General features: G+C 33.3%; 2 protein-coding genes across 11 annotated transcripts; both read right to left on the bottom strand.

Annotated features, from left to right (window-relative positions):
• Nucleotides 1-995: 995 nt before the first annotated feature.
• On the bottom strand, nt 996-3,309 carry LOC127832591 (interferon-induced protein 44-like). Its single transcript, XM_052358111.1, has 3 exons — nt 2,790-3,309; nt 2,112-2,302; nt 996-1,833 (listed from the first exon to the last, which is right to left on the bottom strand). Exons 1-3 carry the CDS (start codon nt 2,824-2,826, stop codon nt 1,810-1,812), a joined length of 252 nt encoding a protein of 83 aa, XP_052214071.1. The 5' UTR covers nt 2,827-3,309; the 3' UTR covers nt 996-1,809.
• An 8,596-nt stretch (nt 3,310-11,905) lies between these two features.
• On the bottom strand, nt 11,906-20,655 carry LOC127831642 (interferon-induced protein 44-like). 10 transcript variants are annotated; one of them, XM_052356640.1, is made up of 10 exons: nt 20,517-20,653; nt 20,240-20,319; nt 19,876-19,897; nt 19,096-19,147; nt 15,391-15,921; nt 15,173-15,225; nt 14,247-14,444; nt 13,739-13,882; nt 13,211-13,382; nt 11,906-12,963 (listed from the first exon to the last, which is right to left on the bottom strand). In XM_052356640.1, the coding sequence occupies exons 4-10, from the start codon at nt 19,145-19,147 to the stop codon at nt 12,626-12,628; spliced, it is 1,488 nt and encodes a 495-aa protein (XP_052212600.1). In that variant the 5' UTR covers nt 19,876-19,897; nt 20,240-20,319; nt 20,517-20,653; the 3' UTR covers nt 11,906-12,625. The 10 variants fall into 10 exon arrangements, with proteins under 10 accessions (XP_052212600.1, XP_052212602.1, XP_052212608.1 ...); XM_052356642.1 differs by lacking the exon at nt 20,517-20,653 and having other exon boundaries at nt 20,240-20,498; XM_052356648.1 differs by lacking the exons at nt 19,096-19,147; nt 19,876-19,897.
• Nucleotides 20,656-22,721: the final 2,066 nt, after the last annotated feature.

Raw genomic sequence — 22,721 nt, 5'->3', positions numbered from 1 at the left:
TGTACGTGCTAGCATACCAAGTAATTTGCATGTGAGAACTCTAATCTGTCCAACTATAAAGGTTTTGCTCTTATCATTGCTTAAATAGTTTCAATAGTTGAGAGCAAAGGACTAAATAAATAAATTGAATAATGACACTTAATATGGTTTAATAGATAATCGGAGCACAGTGTATTGTATTTTTAAAGTTCATACAAAAATTATGAAATAAATATGGAAACTTATACTGTGCATGTGTTTGACTTAGAAAAGACATCTAATAGAGTGGTGCAGAGTGGATTAAACTTACTCAGTCTTATATTCATAGAAGTAGTCAAATGATATAGATGCGAAAATCTTCGTTCTGAAAATGCAAAGCTTGAATTCGTTATAATTTCATTTTGTCATATTATGAGCTCAATCACGTGCGATATGGAGTAAAAACGGATAACTTATTTCTCCTATGTTGATAATGTTATTTATTCAAAAGAAACTGCTAATAAAAGAGAACATCTGTCATTGTATATGCTTCTGATTGCAGATGACATAGCTCTGTAAACAATCCAAATGTTTAACAAAAACAACTGGATTGTATTAACATTTATTCTTGTAAATGCGGTTTGGAGATTTATGTATACAGAACAAACTGTTTATTATTTAAAATATGAAGCACGTTCAAATTTCAGGATGTATAAGTAGGAAGTAGAATCTGTAGAAACTTTTTCATGAAAACGGGCTTGGATCAGACCCAGTTAAAATTGAAGAAAGCCACTTGAAGCTTGTGAAACAGTTCGTTTTGTTCGAGCAATTTCTACTTCGCCCCATTACAATACACATGCCAAGTAGATATACAACGCGTTTGTAAACCTCGCGGTGCAACGAAGTGCGATTAACGTGTTTTAAACACTGCAGTCTTACAAACAATGTCACAGGACAATCGCACAATTCGCCAAATACTTTCATTTGAATATCTACTCTTTACACAAAGATGTTTTTTTCCGATGATAGCAAGGTATAGTGTTTTTAAAACTGAGCATTTAACATAGCAGTGAATCAGTGAAGTGAAGCACTTAAAGCAATAATATATAAACATTACCAATAGGAAAGTGAAGCGATTCCACGAGAAGACCATGGAATACGTAACTCCATTGACAAATACGGTTGTAGGAATGAAGAATGCTGCCGCAAAATCATCATTGCCAATATCCAATGCATACAAATAAAGTTTTTGTCGTTTTCATTCATGTGTATCTACAAAAACGCATTAGCCGACGCATTCAGTCGCTTTACTTGTTATAATTATAATTTATTTGATATAACACGTATTTGCAAATGTTTGGCCATATCATGAACGAACAAACCTCAAACTTACTACGTATTGTTTGTTTTCTCAAAACCAGCATCAAACATATAAGGAAAAGATTTAAAATGCGCTCACATCTTCTTTCATAACACTATGTTTACAAAACCAATAAATTTAGAAGTCCACACTTCTTTTATGCACACATTCATCATATAAATTCTTTTCATTGGTTTTCTCCGATGGTTGTTTATTCTTTACAGACGACACCTTCACTCGCTTAACCTTCTCTTGCAGACCCTCAATGTAATCTTCTGTAAGGTACAGAATCTGCCTCAGAGCAAGCAGGGCAAGTATGCTCGTGTCCACGTCCAATTCCATCTCAGACACGTAGTTCTTTACCGGGAAGATGTTGTTAAACTGGAGACCGAACATCGTTGATACTTTCTCGACTACCTCTTGGATGCTTGGACTTTTAAACACGTTTCCAACGTTTGCAGCTTCTTTCCTGCATGTAAGATCAACCTTGTTCAACAAAACGACTTGTGGAATCCCTGGAAAAATATTAGAAAATATTAATAACGATACATTATAAACATCCATAAATGAAAGTATATAAATATATACAGTTTGAATAATGTTTGATATGTCAAAGATTTTTAAAACTAAATAACAGATATAAGTATAGATTGCTACGCTGTTCGATTCAATAAAAGTAATTGCAAAGACGCTCGTGGAACAATCCTTCCAAGCTATGCGCCAGCCGAATCACTAATTAAAAAGTTGCAATGAGCATTGATTCGGCATCAGATGATAAAACAAAGGCCTTTACCAAAGTTGTGATGCTGTGTGCAGCTTTCCCACTCCTAGTCCTCTGTGATATGCATCCGTTGAAGATGGAGTTGACGGTGTTGTAGAAGCTCGACTTCCCCGACCCCACTGGACCCAACATCAAAACCCGGACCTCTGACATACCCATCTCTCGAGGAGGCTTGAACGCCACTATGTCTTCCATGAGCGTCTCTAAGAACGTAAACGATATAAACGTTATTACGTCTTTATATCAGCAAATTATTTTGATCAAATACTGCACGTAAAAAGAAATGAGAGGAATGGTATATGACCAGTATAACTAATTGAGATAAACACAAACTACTTTGCTATTTGATGTTTCAATACTGCGTAGCATTCAAGTAGCGTGTGTTAAGGCATATCACAAAAGAGGCGGAGAACTCAACCGTAATAAACGTATGTATATATTTATTTTGTAAAACTACATTGACTTCCGAAAAAGACGAAACATGTTCGACAATAAAAAATAAAGAGGAAAAATAATAATTAAGAGGAAATAAGAACTGCTTAAATATATATATATATAGTTGTTTTTTTTGTACAAAAACGAGCTATAATGAATAAATACGCCTAGCACCAAATTGTGTTTATGCTCTAAAGTTTAATGATATGTATGAGTCAACTATGCCAACCACAATTAGGACGCATGAAATATCACCTGTCACGCGAAAGACCTCAAGCTCTGTCACCGCCATTGTGCCGTTGTTTACCTGGTGACCGGTAAGACCTTGATTGTTGTAAAAGGTTCCTAACTTATAACAACCATTAAGTGTAAAAATGCCTCCCGCAGGGTTGATGGTCCCGCTATAGGTGCACAGATCGTGGCCTGTGCCAAATGTCGGTCCGATTGTGGAGTGTCCATAAATCCCATTTCCAGCATTCACAATTGGAAATCTGGTAAACTTTTCTGATCCAGAAAACGTCAGTTGAAACAGAAAAGCATCACCATCTTTAATGTACGCACCGGCGCCGTTTCAGTTGGAACTAGCGTACGTATCCACCATAAACAGAGCCATGTTGGTTGTACAGCAGAGTCACAGTTGGTCCCTGGTTGTCACACTTATTGTGGAATGCTGTAGCGTTACATCCGTCCCTAGTTATCTTGAAGAGCAGCGTGAAGATCTTTGGCCCTTTGCCAATCCATAACTCCAACTGATCCATAAATTTTCCAGTCAGCTGTTCCGTCTTTCCTTTTGAAATGTTTAGGAATCTAAACAGAAAAGTATGTAACAAGTGTACATGTTCAAATCATATATTTGAAATAAAATCAGAGAGGAACCTTAATTGAATTAAGTAAATATGTATGATGAAGCAAACAGTGAATTTATAAATGGGATAAGGTAATTATAAAAAGCTAATTACCCATTATTTATTTACAATCTTATATCAACGATCATGATTTATCGGATCTTGTTAAAATTATTTAACATGATATTACTTAGCACAGAACGCATGTAATATAAAGCAAGTACAATTTATTCCATGCAAATAAAGGCTGTTAATAATGTCGTATGGCAGATGGATATACTATATAACTTTTATTCCCAGACTTTAACTTTTTTAATATAGCAACAAATGACTTAGTATTTTAGTTTTCTATGTAAGGACGCTCAATAGTGTACCTATATACTCATTACTGGCTTTAAATTGGTCTTTAACCTGTAACATTAAATCTGTCCCTTTCATGTATGTATTAATGAACAAAAGATAACATATAAGTACATATATGCCTAGACGTGTTCATTAAGTGTTTTACACATTTTGAAAATGGGACTGGAGTCCTGCGGACAGGGACAAATAGAGTCGTTTGACTTAAATTGAAAAACTGTGGGTTTTAAACAAACTTTTAATTTTAGAATAAGTTTTTTCAGCATGACCTTTGCTAAGGTTCAAATAATAAGAAGTGCAGTTGCATCGTTCCATGTTCATTGAGTTTACCAAACAGTAACCAAATAGACCTGCAATTTTCCTTCAGGGATCGATTTTTCTTCAAATTATCTCAACAACTATTTTGAACTTGTAAAATGACGTTAACGTTTCATATTGCTTAATATGGTAAACTGATAAATATCAGTTGATGCGAAATTATTCGATAATAGAACACTTCTTTTGAAACGTCTTAAGCCATATCATTTCCTTGTGTTTGCGATTGTGTTTGTATACGCAATGGCATGTATGAACCCTTATTCGAACATATTTTAGCTATTTATGTATTGTTTGTGTAAGAATGGCTTCACACATTATGTTTTAATTTTTATTTTGTTCAAAGTACTTGATTTGAATCTAAATCAAGTTGTATTTTTTCATTGTTCTGGTACTGCTAATTTAGTAATTACGTCCCTTTTCTTAAAACGTGTTGTTATTGTAGACGTTGTTTTAATGGTGATACTTTTTATTTTAAATGTTGATATAAACATTTGTGCTTTTTATACATGCATGCATATTGTTGTTTCTATCAATTGCCATAATTTCGAAGTTTTAGTTTTACACAAGATAACTATTGATGCGAAGCATCAAAGGGCGTCGGGAATTTCGGTGTAAAAGGCACTCAATGAAGTTACATGGAACGATTTTGTTTCTACTGTAAATATTAATAAATTGGCCGAGTATTTGAAACAAAATAGAAAAACATACTGGTATAACCATTATCTATGATTTTGTGTTATAACCCCCAAATAACCATTATCTATGATGTTGTGTTATAACTCCCAAATAACCATTGATTTTGTGTTGTAACCGCCAAATATTTCATAGTTCATTTTATTTACATTGGTTTCCTTTTTTTTAATGACATCCGTGTGCAGTTTTCATTAATGAAACAGAACTGTGTAGGTTTAAAAAAATCTGCTTCATCTTGTAAGTGTAATTTGTAATTTAATATTTTTCTCAACTTCAAATGGAGATGATTCTGAACTTATTCTTACGTTACTCATTTACGATAGGGGTTGAGTACTCATTGATATGAAAACACTGTAAAAGTTTTAATGTGTTTACGAACATCCCACCCTCTCACACATATATTTCATGGGCATAATAAAAACAAAAAATGGTTACAATAAAACAGCATATTTATTTAAACTAAAATGTCTACATCAAAACAAAAAGTTAACATACGCTACGGAACCGCTTGACAAATCACCTTCTAACTAAGAAATTAATAAGTGACTGTAGTGTAACGGTTATCAATAAAGCAATAAACCGTGTAATCGCTGTCGTCTTGTAAAATTGAAGAAAATACGCGTTAACCAAAACTCGAACAGCAAAAGTCTGCGCTATTGTTACAAAAACCACAAAATAAATATATTTTGATTATGTTTTGTTTTTTATACAAAACCAGAAAGTTTCACCAGTACGCGTATTTGCCCAGTCCCTGTGATCAGTGATTAATTAAAATAATTAGCTTTGCATTATTGGCAATAAATGTTGTAGTAAATGTAATAGGCACAAATGCAGTACTTATTTACACTCATTTACACAAAAAATCACCACTATGCAAGATATTCTGACAACAAAAATATATACATTGATCCGTAAAATAACTTCTCCTCCCATAAGCGAAAAAAACGTATTACATACGAGTCGCCGCACTTCAGTGCGACGCAAATGATACTTGTCCGTTATGCCATTATAGCACCACGCTATTGTAATGTTTAAAAAATTCAATTTCGCAAAATTATTACCTTAAAAAACACATCAAAACTTAGGCATTCTCAGTTTGAAGTGAATTACATAAAAAAAAATAAGATTTATAAACCATAACAAATCGTTATTAGTAGAGTTTTACAATTACAATCGAATTTCGACGTCATTTCAAGTTTCAACAAAAATTGCGACTTAATCACAACGTGTGACAATACGGCCCCTTTATTGACTAACTAATCGCTTAATACGATTTGTTGAATCGAATTATGGTTTTGAAATGATTTAACACATCAACACATTGATATCTCATATAGCATGGGAATGTTTTATTTTTTCACTATGTATGTTGACCTTTACCTAGTTCATTACGCGTATGCTGACGAGCTATAAATTATAAAGTAAAGTTTTTTTGACTACCTCACTTAGTATTGTTTGCTATATATACTATACAGTACATAGTTCGCCATAACTTTATGTATTATCAGGAACTACCTGGGATGATGACTCGCGTAATAAGGCCCTCTCCTTGCCGAAAGTGAAATCTCAAATAGCTTTTGAATCAATAATTTAAAAATGTACTTTCTAATAAAGCGCACTATAGCGAATATAACAAATGATCAAAATGTTATTGATATATATCAGTTGCAAAACTGCTCTCACTTTCGCTTTAAAAGTTCTGTTTTATTATTATTATTTTTAAATAGTGTACAATACACATCTTTGTTTTGGCTGTATAAACCACTTATAGTGTATCGTCTGCGTATCGTTTGTTCACAGTTTCAAACGCTATAACAACTTACACGTTTATATCAATATCAGTAAACCAAAATCATTTTCAGAAAATGTAACCCAACACTAATTATGTTTTGGACGAGTGCAAATTTGTCTAAACATACAAATACGTCTTAGGGAGAAACCACGTAAAGTGTTTAATTTAGTAAACTGGTTCGCATACATTTTTATAAACCCAACAAATCGCATACCTTCTATTGTTAAGCTTAAAACTGCAACACCTAAAACTTATTCCGCAGTTTGTACACAGAAGTAGTCTACCTGAACAGGGTGCATGATCTCGTGACTATGTTGGATTCCCAATTAAACTTTAATGGGAGTAAACACACCGGTAAGTGCTGTTTTAATTTTCCAAATAACTTTTTGAAAAATATACAAAGAACAATGACAATTAAATATTTTGTTTTGGCAAAACTCTTTTACAAAATAGGAAAACATCCTTAACTTAGTTTACAATTGGTTCTGTATAACTGTGGAATTTGTATAAACAAAAGCCCAATCTCAAAAAACAAATTTAGATGAAAGGAAACGATCTGTTGTTTTCACGTTAAAGTCGGTCAGAAAACTCATCAGATTTCATTTTTCAAATAGGAACCACATGCGTGGAGCGCATGAAGTTGCGAGAAAGCATCTCGGGGCAAATACAAAACGAAGTAAAGAGATTTGAAACGCGCATCTTCCATAAATATGATATAAATAAAGCGTTTTATGTTCCGTTTTTGGTCCCAGCAACTGCAGTGAGCTTTGTAAATTTGGAAGAAAATGCACAAAAGGGCGTTTCCATAACAATTCGTTGAAGCCTTACATGGGCACTAATCAACTGCAATCGATTCGAAAATTCCATATATACTGCACGAAGTTTGCTTCACGCAACGTAAACTTTTGTTACCGATTTCAGCCGTATTCAAGGATTTATACCTTAAGATATCGACACAAACTGCAAGAAAAACTGTCTTTTTATGCACTAAAGATTTTGGTATTTTTGTATTTTAAGAACTTGAGACATTTGAAAAAATAAACTTCTTAACGGTGTGTTTACATTCTGTCCAGCCCGTCTGTAAATCCCTCAAAACTCCGTTGATTCTGCACCCTGTAAAGGGACCCGACTCTTTTCAATTGTAGAGATAGTTACTGTTTCCATAACCGTGTCAAATATGTGTCTTTGGATTCTATTTAAAGAACGTAGGTCATAAACCACTGAACGTTGAAGTAAGGAGAAATGACAAAATATTTTTGACGCATACTTGAATTTTGATCAAATAAACAATACTGTATGAATGAGCGTTTGATATTATATCGTACTGTAATACATAAATCGTTGATGGCTAACTTGTGACCTTTGACCTCTTTAGGTAGGTCGACCTTTGAACATCCATGGATCATGTGATCCATGGCTTCTTAACATCGTGTGACCGTATGGTTTGATAATTGTCAAACAACAAAAGGTGATGTTGAATCGACCCACTGAGTGTGGTCACTGACCTGATAACGTTTTGTGCAATTAAAGTTCATTATGGAATATACCTCCCGTGGTAAACAACGCTTGACCTTTTCACATCATTTGATCTATGTCCAGTCAATGTCATAAAACTAGTCGACCCTACAACGTTTTGTGACCTTGTATTGAACATTCATATAACTCGCAAGTGCTACTAGACGTTATTCTGGCAGAGATTACTCTGATGGTATATTTAATACTACTAAGTGTTGCTGATGAAATTGAAATTGAAGCGGCGTCCTTAAGTGAGGATGTTTGCTTTGTAGTCGTGTACCACAAATGTATACCCGCACTATATTGCCATGCCAGGATGATCCTAGGACAGATAATGATCCTGGATATATTGCATGCACAGTGTTGTGTAACCATACATTTCAATTTTATGTAAAAAAATCCTGTTGTGATGGTTGGACTATAATAAGTGCATTTAACCTTAGTATTTATCAGAAGTATTTTACAAGTATAGTACCCACAATCCCCTACCCCGAATAATTGTCTATTGGTGATTTGCAATTATTATTTGAGCTTTATTAAGTCAAATGAAAGGTTTTGAAGTCGCAATAAGTTTTTGTGAGTGAGTTTTGTTATCTTTAATTAAGTTTAAGGTTGAGGCTTACTTACTGGTGTTTAGTGAAACTAATTTCGTAATGCGAGAGACATTGTATTACTTCCAACCATAGAGGGCAAGGTGGTACTGGCAGAAGTAGTGACAGATTCCAATACAAAAGAGCAATCAAAATACAGTATTTGGCCTTTGTTGGTTGGAAACATTTGATTTGTGCACTGATATATCACATACATTCTGCTTTGTGGAGAAGAAATAAAGTTCTTACAATAAGCCATTTGTGTATTTGATATTTGTATTATTACGCTATATATACATGTGTTTATATACACATATAATTATATTAACCAGTAATTATTGTTATATTTTATTGCAAATGTCTGATTGCTATCTGAAAATGATATAGGGTATTAACAATTTTATGCTTTATTTCTAGTGATTGCAAAATCAGGTGTTTATGATAATTTGTTAAAAAAACAGAACATTGATATATTTTTTGAAGATTTGTAATTACAAAAAACTTAAAGACTTAAACAAGATGTTTATAGTTTTGTTTGCTTTATTAGTATTTCATATATCTCTGTGATACATAAAAATGTTTAATGTGAATTAGCTAGTATGAAATCCAAACATAAGTTTTATTGTTTAACAGTATGTGTTGTACTGTTAAATAGTATAGAATATATTTTTTATTCGTTCAAAAATTCTATCCATTCATTGAATTCATTTGGATGATCTATGCTTGCTGCTGTGATAAGTTTTATTTGAGATTTTTTAGTTTAATATGTTACGCGTTTCATAAGTTTGAAGGTTTATAGATAAAAACCATAAGCATTAAGCTACTGTAGCAATGTAAATGGCGTTATAAATAAATTATGAAGTCACATGTAATTGAAATACATGTCTTCAAATTACATTCCATATATGAACGTCAATAGTTCATACTTAGTATGTTATTTAAATAGGGCTTATCTGTTGTTTTAAATTTTTCCCAGAAAAAAGTTAAGTCTATTGCTTTATGAGATGTAAGGACTTTTGTTTATTAGGCACAAACTTAATGACCTTTTAAAGAGCCATCTGTTGTTGCACACATGTTGTTATATTTTGTTGTATCATTTTTTTTCCGAAAGAAAACAAATTGATAATGTTTATATTTCATTTTATTATTTTCTTAGAAATAATAATAAATAAACCTTGTGAGCCAGAAATTATTGTATTACCAGAAATAATATGATAATTGTTTTAACTGTGATTTCTAGTGTCCAAACCAAGAGAACAATCATTTATGGTATGGTTCTATGACTGAATGCAACCTCTTATATCCCTATTAATTTTAATTTAGTTTAAAAAGATAACATGCCACAACCGCAACAATGATTAAGCGATAATTCAAATCATTGAAAGTGTACCAACAATTTGACATGTCAGACGATTATGTTGACCGGATATAATGTCTTTTTTAGTAACATAAGATACGTATTTTTACTTCATTTCAATTATTTTATGGTCAATATGCATGGAATACTGTGCAAGTATTTGCTGAGTCATGTGCATAAGTGAGTAAATGTTGACAAGGCGATTTCTGTATGATCTTAATGAATCACGTGGTTCATACACTTTGCTTTTACATGTAAATGTTTTAACAGTGATTATTTTGCTACAACATATAGTATGCTACATAAGTATTCTGCTATATTTTGAAGATTTATGTAAATACAAATTCTATCGAAGGTATTTTGTGGCTTATAAATAGTTATTACATCTTTAATAAGTGCTTCATTATTTATTTCGTTATGAATACCATTAACTTATTAAATGCTGATTTAACTTACAATTTGTGTTTGTAATTGTTATTTGATATAATGACAAAGTATAAATTATATGCACAGAGTTTTATACAGAATAGTCAGCTGTAATTTCATCAGCATCTATTACACACATTAACCTGGTAAGAATTAATCGACCGTTTACACTTCGCCTCACATGTTGGAAAAATAACTTTAAATTAATTAAATATATCTTGATCTATAGAGATTACTTTGACCTTAGATCATACACAATGGTTGACGGATACTTGGAAGATGGTTACATGCAATTTAAGGAACACGCTTATAGATTTTAGATCAACAGGTCCAAGGTCAAGACCACAGGGGCTTGTAGTACGAAATAAGTTTCTAGATAACGCTTTCACGTACCATATTCTCTAAATTTGTATGTTGGTTACTTGTCTAGAAATAAAGTTGCTTATCGCTTTAAGACTGTTGGCAGTATGCCAACAGGCTATTGCGTTGAAAATCAGAAACACGTTTCCCCGTCACATGATTTGCTTATTAAAGACATTTCGAATCTTGTAATCCAAAACATTACTAGTGCAAAGCGGTAGCGCTTTTAACAGTTTGAGACGGCGCTATTTTGTTACTCGCGCGGAGTTAAACATTTTACTCTTAATGTCACAGGATCTCTATTCTATAAATATTTTTGTATTACCCGTTTTATGGACCGATAACCACCGCGTTGGCATCCTGATGCATGGGTATAACATCGCACTAAAATATCTGTGTTTACAAACCACCCATACGAATGACACAGTGTTGATTGATCTACAACTTTAATTTAAAAACAATCCTTTTAGTGATAAACATGTCAATAAAATGATAACTACAATGTTTACAAAATGAATATACAGGGGTTTGGCTAAAACAGCATTGTTTGTCGTTTATAGGAAGATCAGCGAGTTTCATCATTATATGTAATTCATCCAACCTGAACATGTTCATTTTTATTATTTTATACTGATACAAAAACCTTGGTTTTTATCGAGTTAGTTTTATTAAAGTAAAAATGAAAACATTTATAGTTCCATGTCTTTATGTAACAGCCATGCAAAACTTCATGTGAACGAGATGTGCTCAGACCCAGTTTATGTTGCAGAATTACATCTGAAGATCATGGGGTAGTTTTTTTTCCAGCAATTTCTAATTATTCCCATTAAAATACCCATGCGATGTAAAAACAAACAGCACAGTTTTTATTCTTTTGATGCAATAAAAGACAATTTAAGTGTTTTATACTAGGTGAAATGAAATTGCTGTTTAACGTCATAAGTGATATCACGTGTAAGTTGAATGGTGTGGATATTATAACTTGATCAGGATGATCCATCTGTTTTGGCATAGTCATGTCGGGTGTGCTTTTATAAGAAACAAAACTTGACTTTAGTAAGGCATGATAGACTGTGTTATGTGGATTAACTGTAGTCATACACAGAATATGAAAAGACAATTACACATTTATTTAAATAATTATAAATTCATCTATTAGTTACACGCAGTTATTTTTTCAGATGATAGCATGTTACAACGTATAAAATACTAAATAAAGCAATACATCTAGTGATTGTAGCCAAAGAATCACATGAGGCAACAATATTCATCCATACAAATACAAAAGCGATTAGCATCTGGTATGGCATTTCAAATAAAATCCCAAGGCATGTACAACTAAATCCATGAATACAATGCCGAATACATCCCTCAGTGAACGCATATACATGTAGGAATAAAACAAACGTTGGAAATCATCCCGAAATTATACAATGCCTCAGGACGTTTCCATTTACCGAGTTAGTACGTTTCGTCAAGTGTAGCCAATACTGAGAAGCTCATCAGACACTGAGGTCACTCATTTAAAAATGCTTAGAGAGAAGTCATCATTTCCGTTTCTGCATTATTCCAAAGGTCAATTTAAAATTTAATAATATCTTTTTATGGTGCGAATTAGTTGGCGACTGTTTATTTGCTGATGAATTCAGCCGTTTAACCCGTAATCGTCCACGAACATCTATATAGCTTCTCCGTATTGTTTGTTTTCTCGAAAGAAGCCTTAAACTTATAAGTATTCAAACTCACTCGCTTCTCCTTTCATACAAAATATGTTGATAAAAAGCATACATATTATGCACATGTTGAACCTTCTATTTGTGAACGAAGTTATATAACTACTCTTTGTCGGTGGCTTTCTCCGATGACTGCTTAAACTTAACAGCCGACACCTTTACTCGCTTCATCTTTTCTTGCAGTCCTTCCATGTAATCCTCTGTCAGGTACAGAATCTGCCTAAGAGCAAGCAGGGCAAGGATGCTCGTGTCTGCTTCCAACTCCATTTCAGAAACGTAGTTCTTTACCGGGAAGATGTTGTTAAACTGTAGACCAAACATTGTGGATACTTTTTCGACAGCCTCTTGGATGCTTGCACTTTTAAACACATTTCCCACACTAGCGGACACTTTTCTGCATGCCAGATCAATCTTGTTCAGCAGAACAACTTGTGGAATCCCTTGACAAAATCAAATTACAACAATGGACATGGTTAAAGGCGATGTGATGTGATTATATGTTAATTTCATAATACAATATTTAGTTCGTAAAGTTTCCCAATATGTCAAATTTAAATTACAGTAATGATTGTTATTACCAGTATGATCTATATTTTTAACACGTGATTTATCATGTTCGTATACAAACAAACAATAGCGCTTAACATTCGAGCTTTCTATTTCATTTTTCAGCGACTTATCCCTTACCTTTGTGATTAATTATTTCCTGAACGCTGATAATTTTCTCCACGAGTTTTGGTGGGATGTCTTCAATGCTGGACGAGTCCACAACAAACACGACACAGTGAATCTTGTCCGAAAAAGACGGCTGATGTACAAACCCATGAGTTTCCGATGAAATGGGCAGAGCTGGGTTGAACTTAAAAATAATGGCGAGTGAAACACTTTCTCACACGTTTGCTATATCAAGTTAAGTTTTCCCTCTATAATTGTTTATCTATAAGACTAAGAAGAGTGATATACTTTCTTTGGCCTGTGCAATATATACTTAGAAATAATAATGTAAATTTATTATTCGTACACAATACAATTAGATCTACGAGCTATTCGAAAGATTTTCAATGTCATTGATGGGCATTATTCCAGCTGTTTTATACGGTAGACATATACAAAGTCTTGATTCATGTCGAGAGATAAAGAAGTAAAAAAGCTTGCGAAACCAGGAATACATTACATTCTGAAGTAATTGCATTTGTCTAAAAATATGTACAGTACCTCGTAGTAATCGGGCACGTGACCATCAAGCAGATAGTTGCATTCGAGAATGTTTAAGCCCTGGGTGACCTCCAAACCTCGAGTGTCGCAGAGTCGGAAGTTAAGCGCCGCTCCAGACCGACTTTTTGTAACGTGGGGCGTGTACTGCAATCATATGCAACGCCGTAAGAAGTGAAAACCATTTTATTTCAATAGCAGCAGAAGACATTTACTTGAATCAAAACGGACAAATATTCCAGCCACCCTAGAGAGAACATATTTAACCGATTGACATACATTTTGTTCTTGATAATCAAAATTAAATGACACAATTATTTACAAACAACCGCTTCATTAATTGTGGGTTTATGTGTGAAAATCATTGTGGAGCTAAATGCCATGTACGCAATGTTTAAGAACGCTATAAGAATGTTTATTCTTATTGTTTTTAAATATCCACCAAGCGAATCAATACTTGAAATGTATTGATCGACACATTTCATATGAAAACATAAAGCAATGTCTATACCACAGTGGTGATACTATGGACAGCTTTTCCGCTCCGAGCTCTCTGTGATATGCGGCCCTTGAAGACGGAGTTGACCGTGTTGTAGAAGCTTGACTTTCCCGACCCCACAGGACCCAACATCAGAACCCGGACCTCTGACAGACCCATCTCTCGTGGAGGCTTGAATGCCACAATGTCTTCCATGAGCGTCTCTAGGAACTTGATATAGAATTGATACGTTTATTAATTTCTTGTTTATGTAAACACTTCGAAATAAATGTTTCACACATAGGTATAATTACGGAACGGTATTTGCAAAAAATAAATTATTAATGTAGAGATTTTTGTTAAGAGTCATAATAGGATATATTCTACAAATATATTTTGTTCGAATTGATTTATAACACTTCACAAATGATGCAGACATTCAACCTAGAACGTTTTCACATTGGCTATTAAGAAGTGTATCGTACTAGATGGTTGTTTTCAAACATATTACTAAAAGGTCGTAGCTAAACATATATGTCTGCACAATTACTTTTTCATCTCCCATTGCCGCCCATGCAATATCACCGCTAGCCAAAATTAATGATAAAATAAGAAAAAATGGTCCATTTTATTCGTTACAATGTTGGGGCAAACTTGAACAACTTAAATAATTGAATTTAAATCGGTATATTTGTATGAACGCTTTTACGAAACTTGAAAAAAAAAAATTAGATCTAACTTCAGCGTCACTAAACGCAAGTGTATAACACTAATAAATACAGTGGTTTTGTTAATTTACATAAGTAACAGACATGTATACAATGTGTGTAAAAAGTATATAACTACTGTTTTGACCTTCCGACTCTCCTCTTTAATTTGCTTGGGTAAAATAAGAAGAATAAAAACGTTATTTACGTTTGCATTTCAAATGTTAATATTTAATTATAGAAGAAAAATACCTTTTCATTCCATTCAGGTGTCTTTCGCCAATGAATGATGTCCATTTCTCCATCTTAAATTATTAAATAAACATGCATGATAAGGTGTGTCTAGTAAAATTTCATAACATTTAAAAAATGCTCATTCCTTAATAAAAATATGATCGCCTTACAAGACGCGATCACGTGCATCAGTTATTGAAAGAAATACATGTATTATACAATGATTTTTAAATAACCTATAACACGGTAGACCTCCATCTCTGTCACAGCCTTTGTTCCGTTGTTGATCTGATCAGAAGTTAGACCTATGTTATTGAAATAGGTTCCAATCTTCATTTGTCCATTTAGTGTAAATACTCCTCCCGTATGATTAATTGTCCCGTTAAAGGTTGTAAAATCAACCCCCCCGCCAAAGTTCGGACCATAAGTAGCATGACCAGACAAACCATAGGCACCATTGACTACTGGAAATTTCGTGAACTTTTCTGACCCCGAAAACTTCAGTTGAAACAGAAATGCATTTCCGTCTTGAATGTTTGCGCCCGTGCTATGCCAACTGGCACTCCCATATCCCCCATACACTGAGCCCTGTGGGTTGTATAGCACCGTCACAGTTGGTCCCTGGTTGTCACACTTCTGGTGAAATGTTGTAGCGTTACACCCGTCTCTGGTTATTTTGTAAAGCAGGGTGAAGATCTTGGGTCCCGTGCCAATCCAGAATTCTAACTGGTCCAGAAATTTTCTTTTAAGCTGCTCCGTCATTTTGACTGAAAATATTTTTTATCCCATCATCAGACGTGCATTGTCGAAATAAACCACTGTGAAATAAATTTACCTTTATTTCAGCAGTGCTGAAATATAGCTGTCACGCGCGGCGAAGAATGTTCATATTACTCGGAATCAACTATAAAGTAATCAGTTTTAGTAAAATCGAATCAGATTCAACAAAACAAACAATTTGATACCAAGATGTAATATAGTTTTTACACATAATGCAACTCAAAAAGCAAATAAACATTATTTACAAATATTAAGTGCGCGTACTCGTGACGTCATTATTGATACGTCATACGACACAATGCATGTTGTTTCACGCTAAAGATGCAGTTGTTTAGTGTCTTTTTTTCATTATTTCTTAAAAATTGGGGACGTAAAGGTATGATAAACGAAAAACAGGTTGGTTACTGATCTTTTTGTAATGTATTAGGCTCGACACGATTAAAATAATGAAACAATGTTTGCTTAAAATATCTTTGGGATTTTCCGTCTAGTTCGATTTTCCTATTCTATGTTTAAAGAAATAATTTACGACTAAGAAAATTGATGGGATAAATCGAATACTAGGTCGGTGCCGAATAAAGCAAAGTTTATCTTGCTCGGCACGAAAATCTGAACCACTCGCCAAGGCTCGTGGTTTAGATTTTCTAAGCCTCGCAAAATAAACTTTGCTTTATTCGGCACCGACCTAGTATTCTCTATGAATCTAAACGGAAACAAAAAGCAAACAACTAGTGTTTGTATCGCCCTTAATTTGAACACTGCTACTTATAACATGTTACGTGTTTATTTACAACAAAACACTAATCCGAATAATTTAAGGGCGCAATATTATCCAAGAGATTGGAATTCAAACCTTTATGATTTAAATTTGGACAGTCACATTACATTCTTACTGTATAACTACATGTTTGCCCTTGGAAGTGTTACTCTCGCAGACAAAAATGCTAGTTCTCCAATTTAAGAGTTTAAACATTCCTTCAAAACCTTGGTATTGACCGCTCGCATTGCTATAATATGTAATTGTAAGAAAGATGAAATATAAAATAAAGACTAAAAATGCCATTTTGCTTTTAATCACATCACATCTTGTTGTTATGAGAAACCGAATCACATCACTACATGTTTTGGAGGTCGTGCATTATTAAACCCGTACGCTCGCTATAAAAACCAAACAAAAAGTAAATTTTCATAGTTATGACATGAACACTGATGAAAACATCGGGTAATTTTAAAAATAAAACCCACAACAACAACAACAACATAACAACACTTGCTTTCTCTGTTCCTGTGAATAAAATAACAAAAGTAAAAACTTGTGTTGTTTTGCGCATTTTCAAGTTAACGCGAGTTTGTATCTTTAAAAAGTGTCGTGTAATGTTCAGTGGGGGCAAAGTGGGTTTTCCACGATACATTAATCGTTAAGTTGAAAATGAGTTTAATGTTTCCTTTTGAAGAATGCTTACATACAATTCTTTTTTGTCTATAAATGAAGCTAATTTGTGTTAACTGCACTGTGCTTCATTCATTTCATAATCTTGGAAATATAGAATTTATTTTTAATAATACAATCCGATTTAAGAAAAAGTAATGATCAATTAGTCGAAACTCTGTCCTTGGACACATACAGGTTTTCACATGTCATTGAAATAATCTTAATCACGTGATTGTTTCTTTTTTACTCAAATAGATGACCATGATGGTAAATATAAATGGATGTCTCATATTTTATATATGTTCAAGTATTAACTGTATTATGCACTTTAATAGCCATATTTTAAAGGGGGGTGTCATGCGTAAACTGGAGATTGCTGGATTTAAGTGAGGTTGTTTGGAATTAACATTTTACTTCCAAGATGGCGTCGTGTTCGCGTTTTTTCGTTAAGGAGAAACGGATATTTCCATCCGGTAAGCCATTTTGGTTTTAACCTCCTTTTTGGAACTGACTTTCTTTGAAGCATATTTTGGTACTGCCTTGCAAACGACAAACACAGTTCATACATGTGTTATAATGTTTTACACGGGATAACTGTAGTGAATTAATTCCACATTAATGCGAATGTGTTCAAGAACTTTTTCTCATAAGATGTCAAAAGTTTACATTTTGTATTATTTTGCAGTTGACCCAGTAATTAATATGTGAGGAATTATTTAGGTTTAGTTCATCAGCTCAAAGGTACATTGTAATTTTACATGTTTATTATGAAGTATGGAAATACTTCTATTTGAATATGCCTTAAACTGAATACCATGCTTATTTAACAGAATCCTATGCTAACTATTTTCAGGTAACAAGACGCCAGTTATAGACATTTAGGATAACAAGATTAAAAAAGAAAGCGTAACTAAGTGTCTAGCGCTCTAAAAACCGAAAAGTACCATTCCATCAAACAAAGAAAGATTACCTCTTATCAACACGCCAGTTAAACGCACAAAACAACGACATATACGTGTAATATGTGTTATGGAAAATCAAAAACGGTAAAGCTGGTACGATAATATTAAAAGGTTGATGAGACAAAACACCACCATTATTGCGATTTAGAATACACGAAAAACATTAAAATACCTGACACAACCTTAGAAGATGCATATCAGTGGATAGTTTCTTAATTGAAAACTTAAATATAAATTGTTTATTGAATAAAATATCAAGTTCTGTAGTTTGTAAAAATATCATAATTGCAAAAGTGAACTTGTATTGGATATTACGATTTGAGCAACTGCAATACATGGTATGATCTCAGTAGAACTGATCCATATATACATGCGTTTGTGTATTTTATACTTGTTTGAATACACATTATTTAAGACTGTTGTATATAGGAATTAACGTATTGTTTCACTTAGAAAGGTTTTTTGTTATTTTCTAACGTTGCCTGCTCATCTTTAGTAATGTGAGTTTGTCCATAACGAATTAATTTCGACCCAAGTACATGTTTATAATGTATGTGAGTTCCGAGTATACTTGAACATGTATGCAGAGACTTAGTGGGCAAAATCATCAGCTGTACATGTAATTGTTTGGTTCATGCATCTTAATTTACTGCTTTAGTCAGCCTTTGTTAAAGGATTCTTTCTGGCATATTCTACAATTAAACTCACGTGGTCGATGGATGGGGATTGGTATATAAGTAATCCTCTATTTGTAAACTCCTTATTACATATACTGCAACGAAAGATGCACTCATTATCGCCCTCTGAGACATGCATCATCTGAAAAGACGATAACGAGGATAATTAAACGAAAGTTCATATCACAATAAGGTCGAAACGTCATACAATACATAAAACTATTGAACTGTTATTGAAAGGGGCTTATTAACATTCTATTACTGGTATCACGTATATTAGAAACCCCACAATCCATCCTCTTGTAAATAGGGGAATTGATTCAGTTTGTCGACAGGTTTTTCGTAGAGCATTATTGTAACTCTACATCATGTAACGTTATTAAGATAACGCTTTTATGTATATTGCACTTCATAACATGCCATACAACTATAATATTGAAGTATATGTATCAACTTTATTAAATATAGGTAGGTATTTCGTGTCAAACCCTTAAACATAGGAAATAGCTGTTTGTCATTTGAAAGTCAGGTCCCAACATGCGCTTAAAATAAAAGTCAGTTCCAAAAAGGGGGGGTTAAACCTTTATAACTCGGCATTAAATGAATCGCGTCGAGATAATACAATAATCTTGATTCACGTTGTTTTTACTGTAAACTGTGAACAGATATTGTTAATTATAAGATAAAATGATATTCGAACATCCAACATGTCAAAGGCCAAGAAATTAAACAACAACTATGAGGGCGGTTTTGCTTCACTCGACGTCTAACTCCGATGTTTACGGTATTAAAACAAAAAAAACGAGGACATCACTAAAGTCGTAGAACCCAAAAGGCGTATTCATGAAAAATATATATAAAGTGGCTTACCGGGTGAACATATCCGCTACTCCTTGAAGAAAAACACAAAAACGATGACATCTTGGAAGTAAGTTCCAACTAACCTCACTTAAACCCAGTAAGCTCTAGTTAAATAAGACATGCGCCGTTCCCCCTATTTTTTTCGAACTGCTGTAGGTCTTAACTAACTTACGATATTATTATGTATCTGAAATTTTGGAACAAATTTATATCATAATAATTGTATTGAAATAATAACTAACTTTCCAAATTTGTGAAAAGATTGATGCACAACACAAATATTAATCAAACTAGAGTAGTTTCTTTTTGTCATGCAAGCTTTAAGTAATTAAAAAACATTACGTAACTATGTTTTATTCCGTTTAATGTTTACCTTGCTGATTTTACCTGTTGCAATTGCGTGATTACGCGACTGTCGGTTACCTTCTATATTACACCTTTATTCCACTTCCGCTGATTTAAAATAGAATCGCCTATTGTAAACGCATTTACACAATTTATTTCAAATAAACAAAAAACAGCAATGTTAATCGTTCCAGTAAAAGATACATGTAAAATTCCTAAATTTAGCATTCAGTTATTCCAATAATCACTTAAGATTTCTTATTTATGACTTTGTGCTCTAAAGAACTTTAACAAATACAACATACCTGTTAAACCCTTCACCATCAAACTAAAGCTCAAAACAGATTGCACACAATCTTGATATAAATATCCTCTACCTTAAATATAATATCCCTGCACATGCACTTCGTCCAATCGATGGCCGTCAAATGCGCACAGTTAACTGATGCATATGAAACCGATCACCAGGAAGAGAAATAATTTGTATTGCATTTGTATAATATTATGTTAAACTAACGAATAAGATGGGTTTTTCGAACATTTATATTTTAAAATAATTAAATGTTTTCATAATATGATAAGTAAGTAATCGCACAGGTACTGAGAAGATTGAATACTTGTTTGATGATGGGAAGTGACAATACATACACGAAGACCGCAAACACATTTGTTTTGAATAAGAATAATATTAAAAATAATTAAATCTACGAACCATACGAAATGCATTATTCTCTGAAATACGTATACAAAATCACAAAACTAACATTTGATTGCTAACCTTTTTCATTAAAAAGGTTAGAGGGCCCTCAGTGATGTTAACTATTTCTTAGATGATAAAAACACAACTTGTTTATAAGAAAATACATAATCAAAGGTTGATTAAACTTTCTTTGTGGATGGAGGGTGAAATGGAGAAATTGTCGTTATTTCATCAAGCAAAACATGTGGGTGGTATGATTATGGGAATAATTAAACGTAAAACGGAATCATGTGATCATTCACAAAATAGTTGAGTACGTATAATAGCTTGGTGGAATATCAAATGAGGAATATGCAGTCATTTCATTATTTTCTTCTCAAAAGAAAAGTGGATGCCATGGTTATCGATTTCATGGGTATTGTAATAACTAACCAGTACATAGTCTCGGTTTATTAAACATGGCATGTCGATAGATGGCAGTTTGCGATTTTTTTCGTCCGTTCTTCCGTCCGTTTGACAGTGAGTCCATCCGTTCGAAAATTCTGAATCATGTTATAACTGAAATAGTCATAAGCCAGGTGGACGAAACAGAAATGTGAATATATGGTCGCAATGGAAAAATTGGTCTGTATGTTTATCAGAACATTTTGGATTCTGTCCTAACGCTAAAAGAATTTCAGCTACGTTGATGAAACACTGTACGTAAATAGAAGGCCATATGAGGAATATGTTTATAGTTCCGTTCGTTCGTCAAACACAAAATGTGGTTGGTATAATTTAACCTTTGCGAAGTCTTAAACAGTATTTTAGGAAAGTTCACCATACTCTTTGCTATACTATTTCCCATTTAAATCTTGTCTGCCCGTCATTCTATCAACAACAAAAACGCTTGATCCTAGCACGTTAACTCAACAAGAACTAAGTTACCGGTAGTTCATGACACTTAGTACGTGGATATAGAGCCACAATGGGCATATTCGCGTTATTGCCGTTTTTTGTTTGTTTGGTACATAAAAATGATGGCTGTTAAGTTGCAGTAATACTATGTTTTATTTTATTTAAAATAATCCTTCTTATTCACAGATCGTTTCACTTTGGTTTGATATCATTTCCACTACACTGTAATCATTAGATAAACTCACAATGACGAGGTAAACACACGTGTTCAATTTCAATTTGTATTCGGATAAAAAGAACCATGGCAACGCGCTCCATTGCGCTGTAAATCAGTAAATCTTCCTTTTACTTTTTTGTTTATCTGCCCTTATCTTTGCAGTATGACATATTGACGCATTGGCGATATCGGTTCGGTAGCTCAACATCTCAAGATTTTAAACATTGGTTTCGTCACTTAGTGAACGTTAACGTTGCCTTTTCAAAGTCGGAAACGAACTTTAATATAATATTGTATTTAGTTATTTCATGCCTAGATGCTTGTGTTAATGTCTTATTCCATCTCAGAAACTAAGTTATATACAGGAAAATGTTATTTGACCGCAATTCGATAATTGTGGATACTTTCAGGGGATATATGTGCATAGAAACTAAAAAAATATATATGTTATTATAAATTGATGTACAACCTTACCTATTGTTAAATTTATGATTTTATTAACGATAATGGGTACTCCTTCATCTAGTTCATACAGTAAATCCGACAGTTCGTATACGTTCAACGGAATAATGGTTTAAAAATAACGGTCGTCACGTGTCATTGAGGTCACGTCCGAAAAAGTATACATAGAGGCTGTTATAACCCGGGTTTTACATTAGAAAAAAACACGCTCATACATGCCTTAAGTTTGTTATT

Source organism: Dreissena polymorpha, chromosome 5 (genome assembly GCF_020536995.1).
Source record: "Dreissena polymorpha isolate Duluth1 chromosome 5, UMN_Dpol_1.0, whole genome shotgun sequence".
In the NCBI taxonomy this organism is placed as follows: Eukaryota; Metazoa; Mollusca; class Bivalvia; order Myida; family Dreissenidae; genus Dreissena; species Dreissena polymorpha.
Note: the sequence above shows the minus strand (reverse complement) of the source record. Positions and strands in the feature narration are given on the sequence as shown.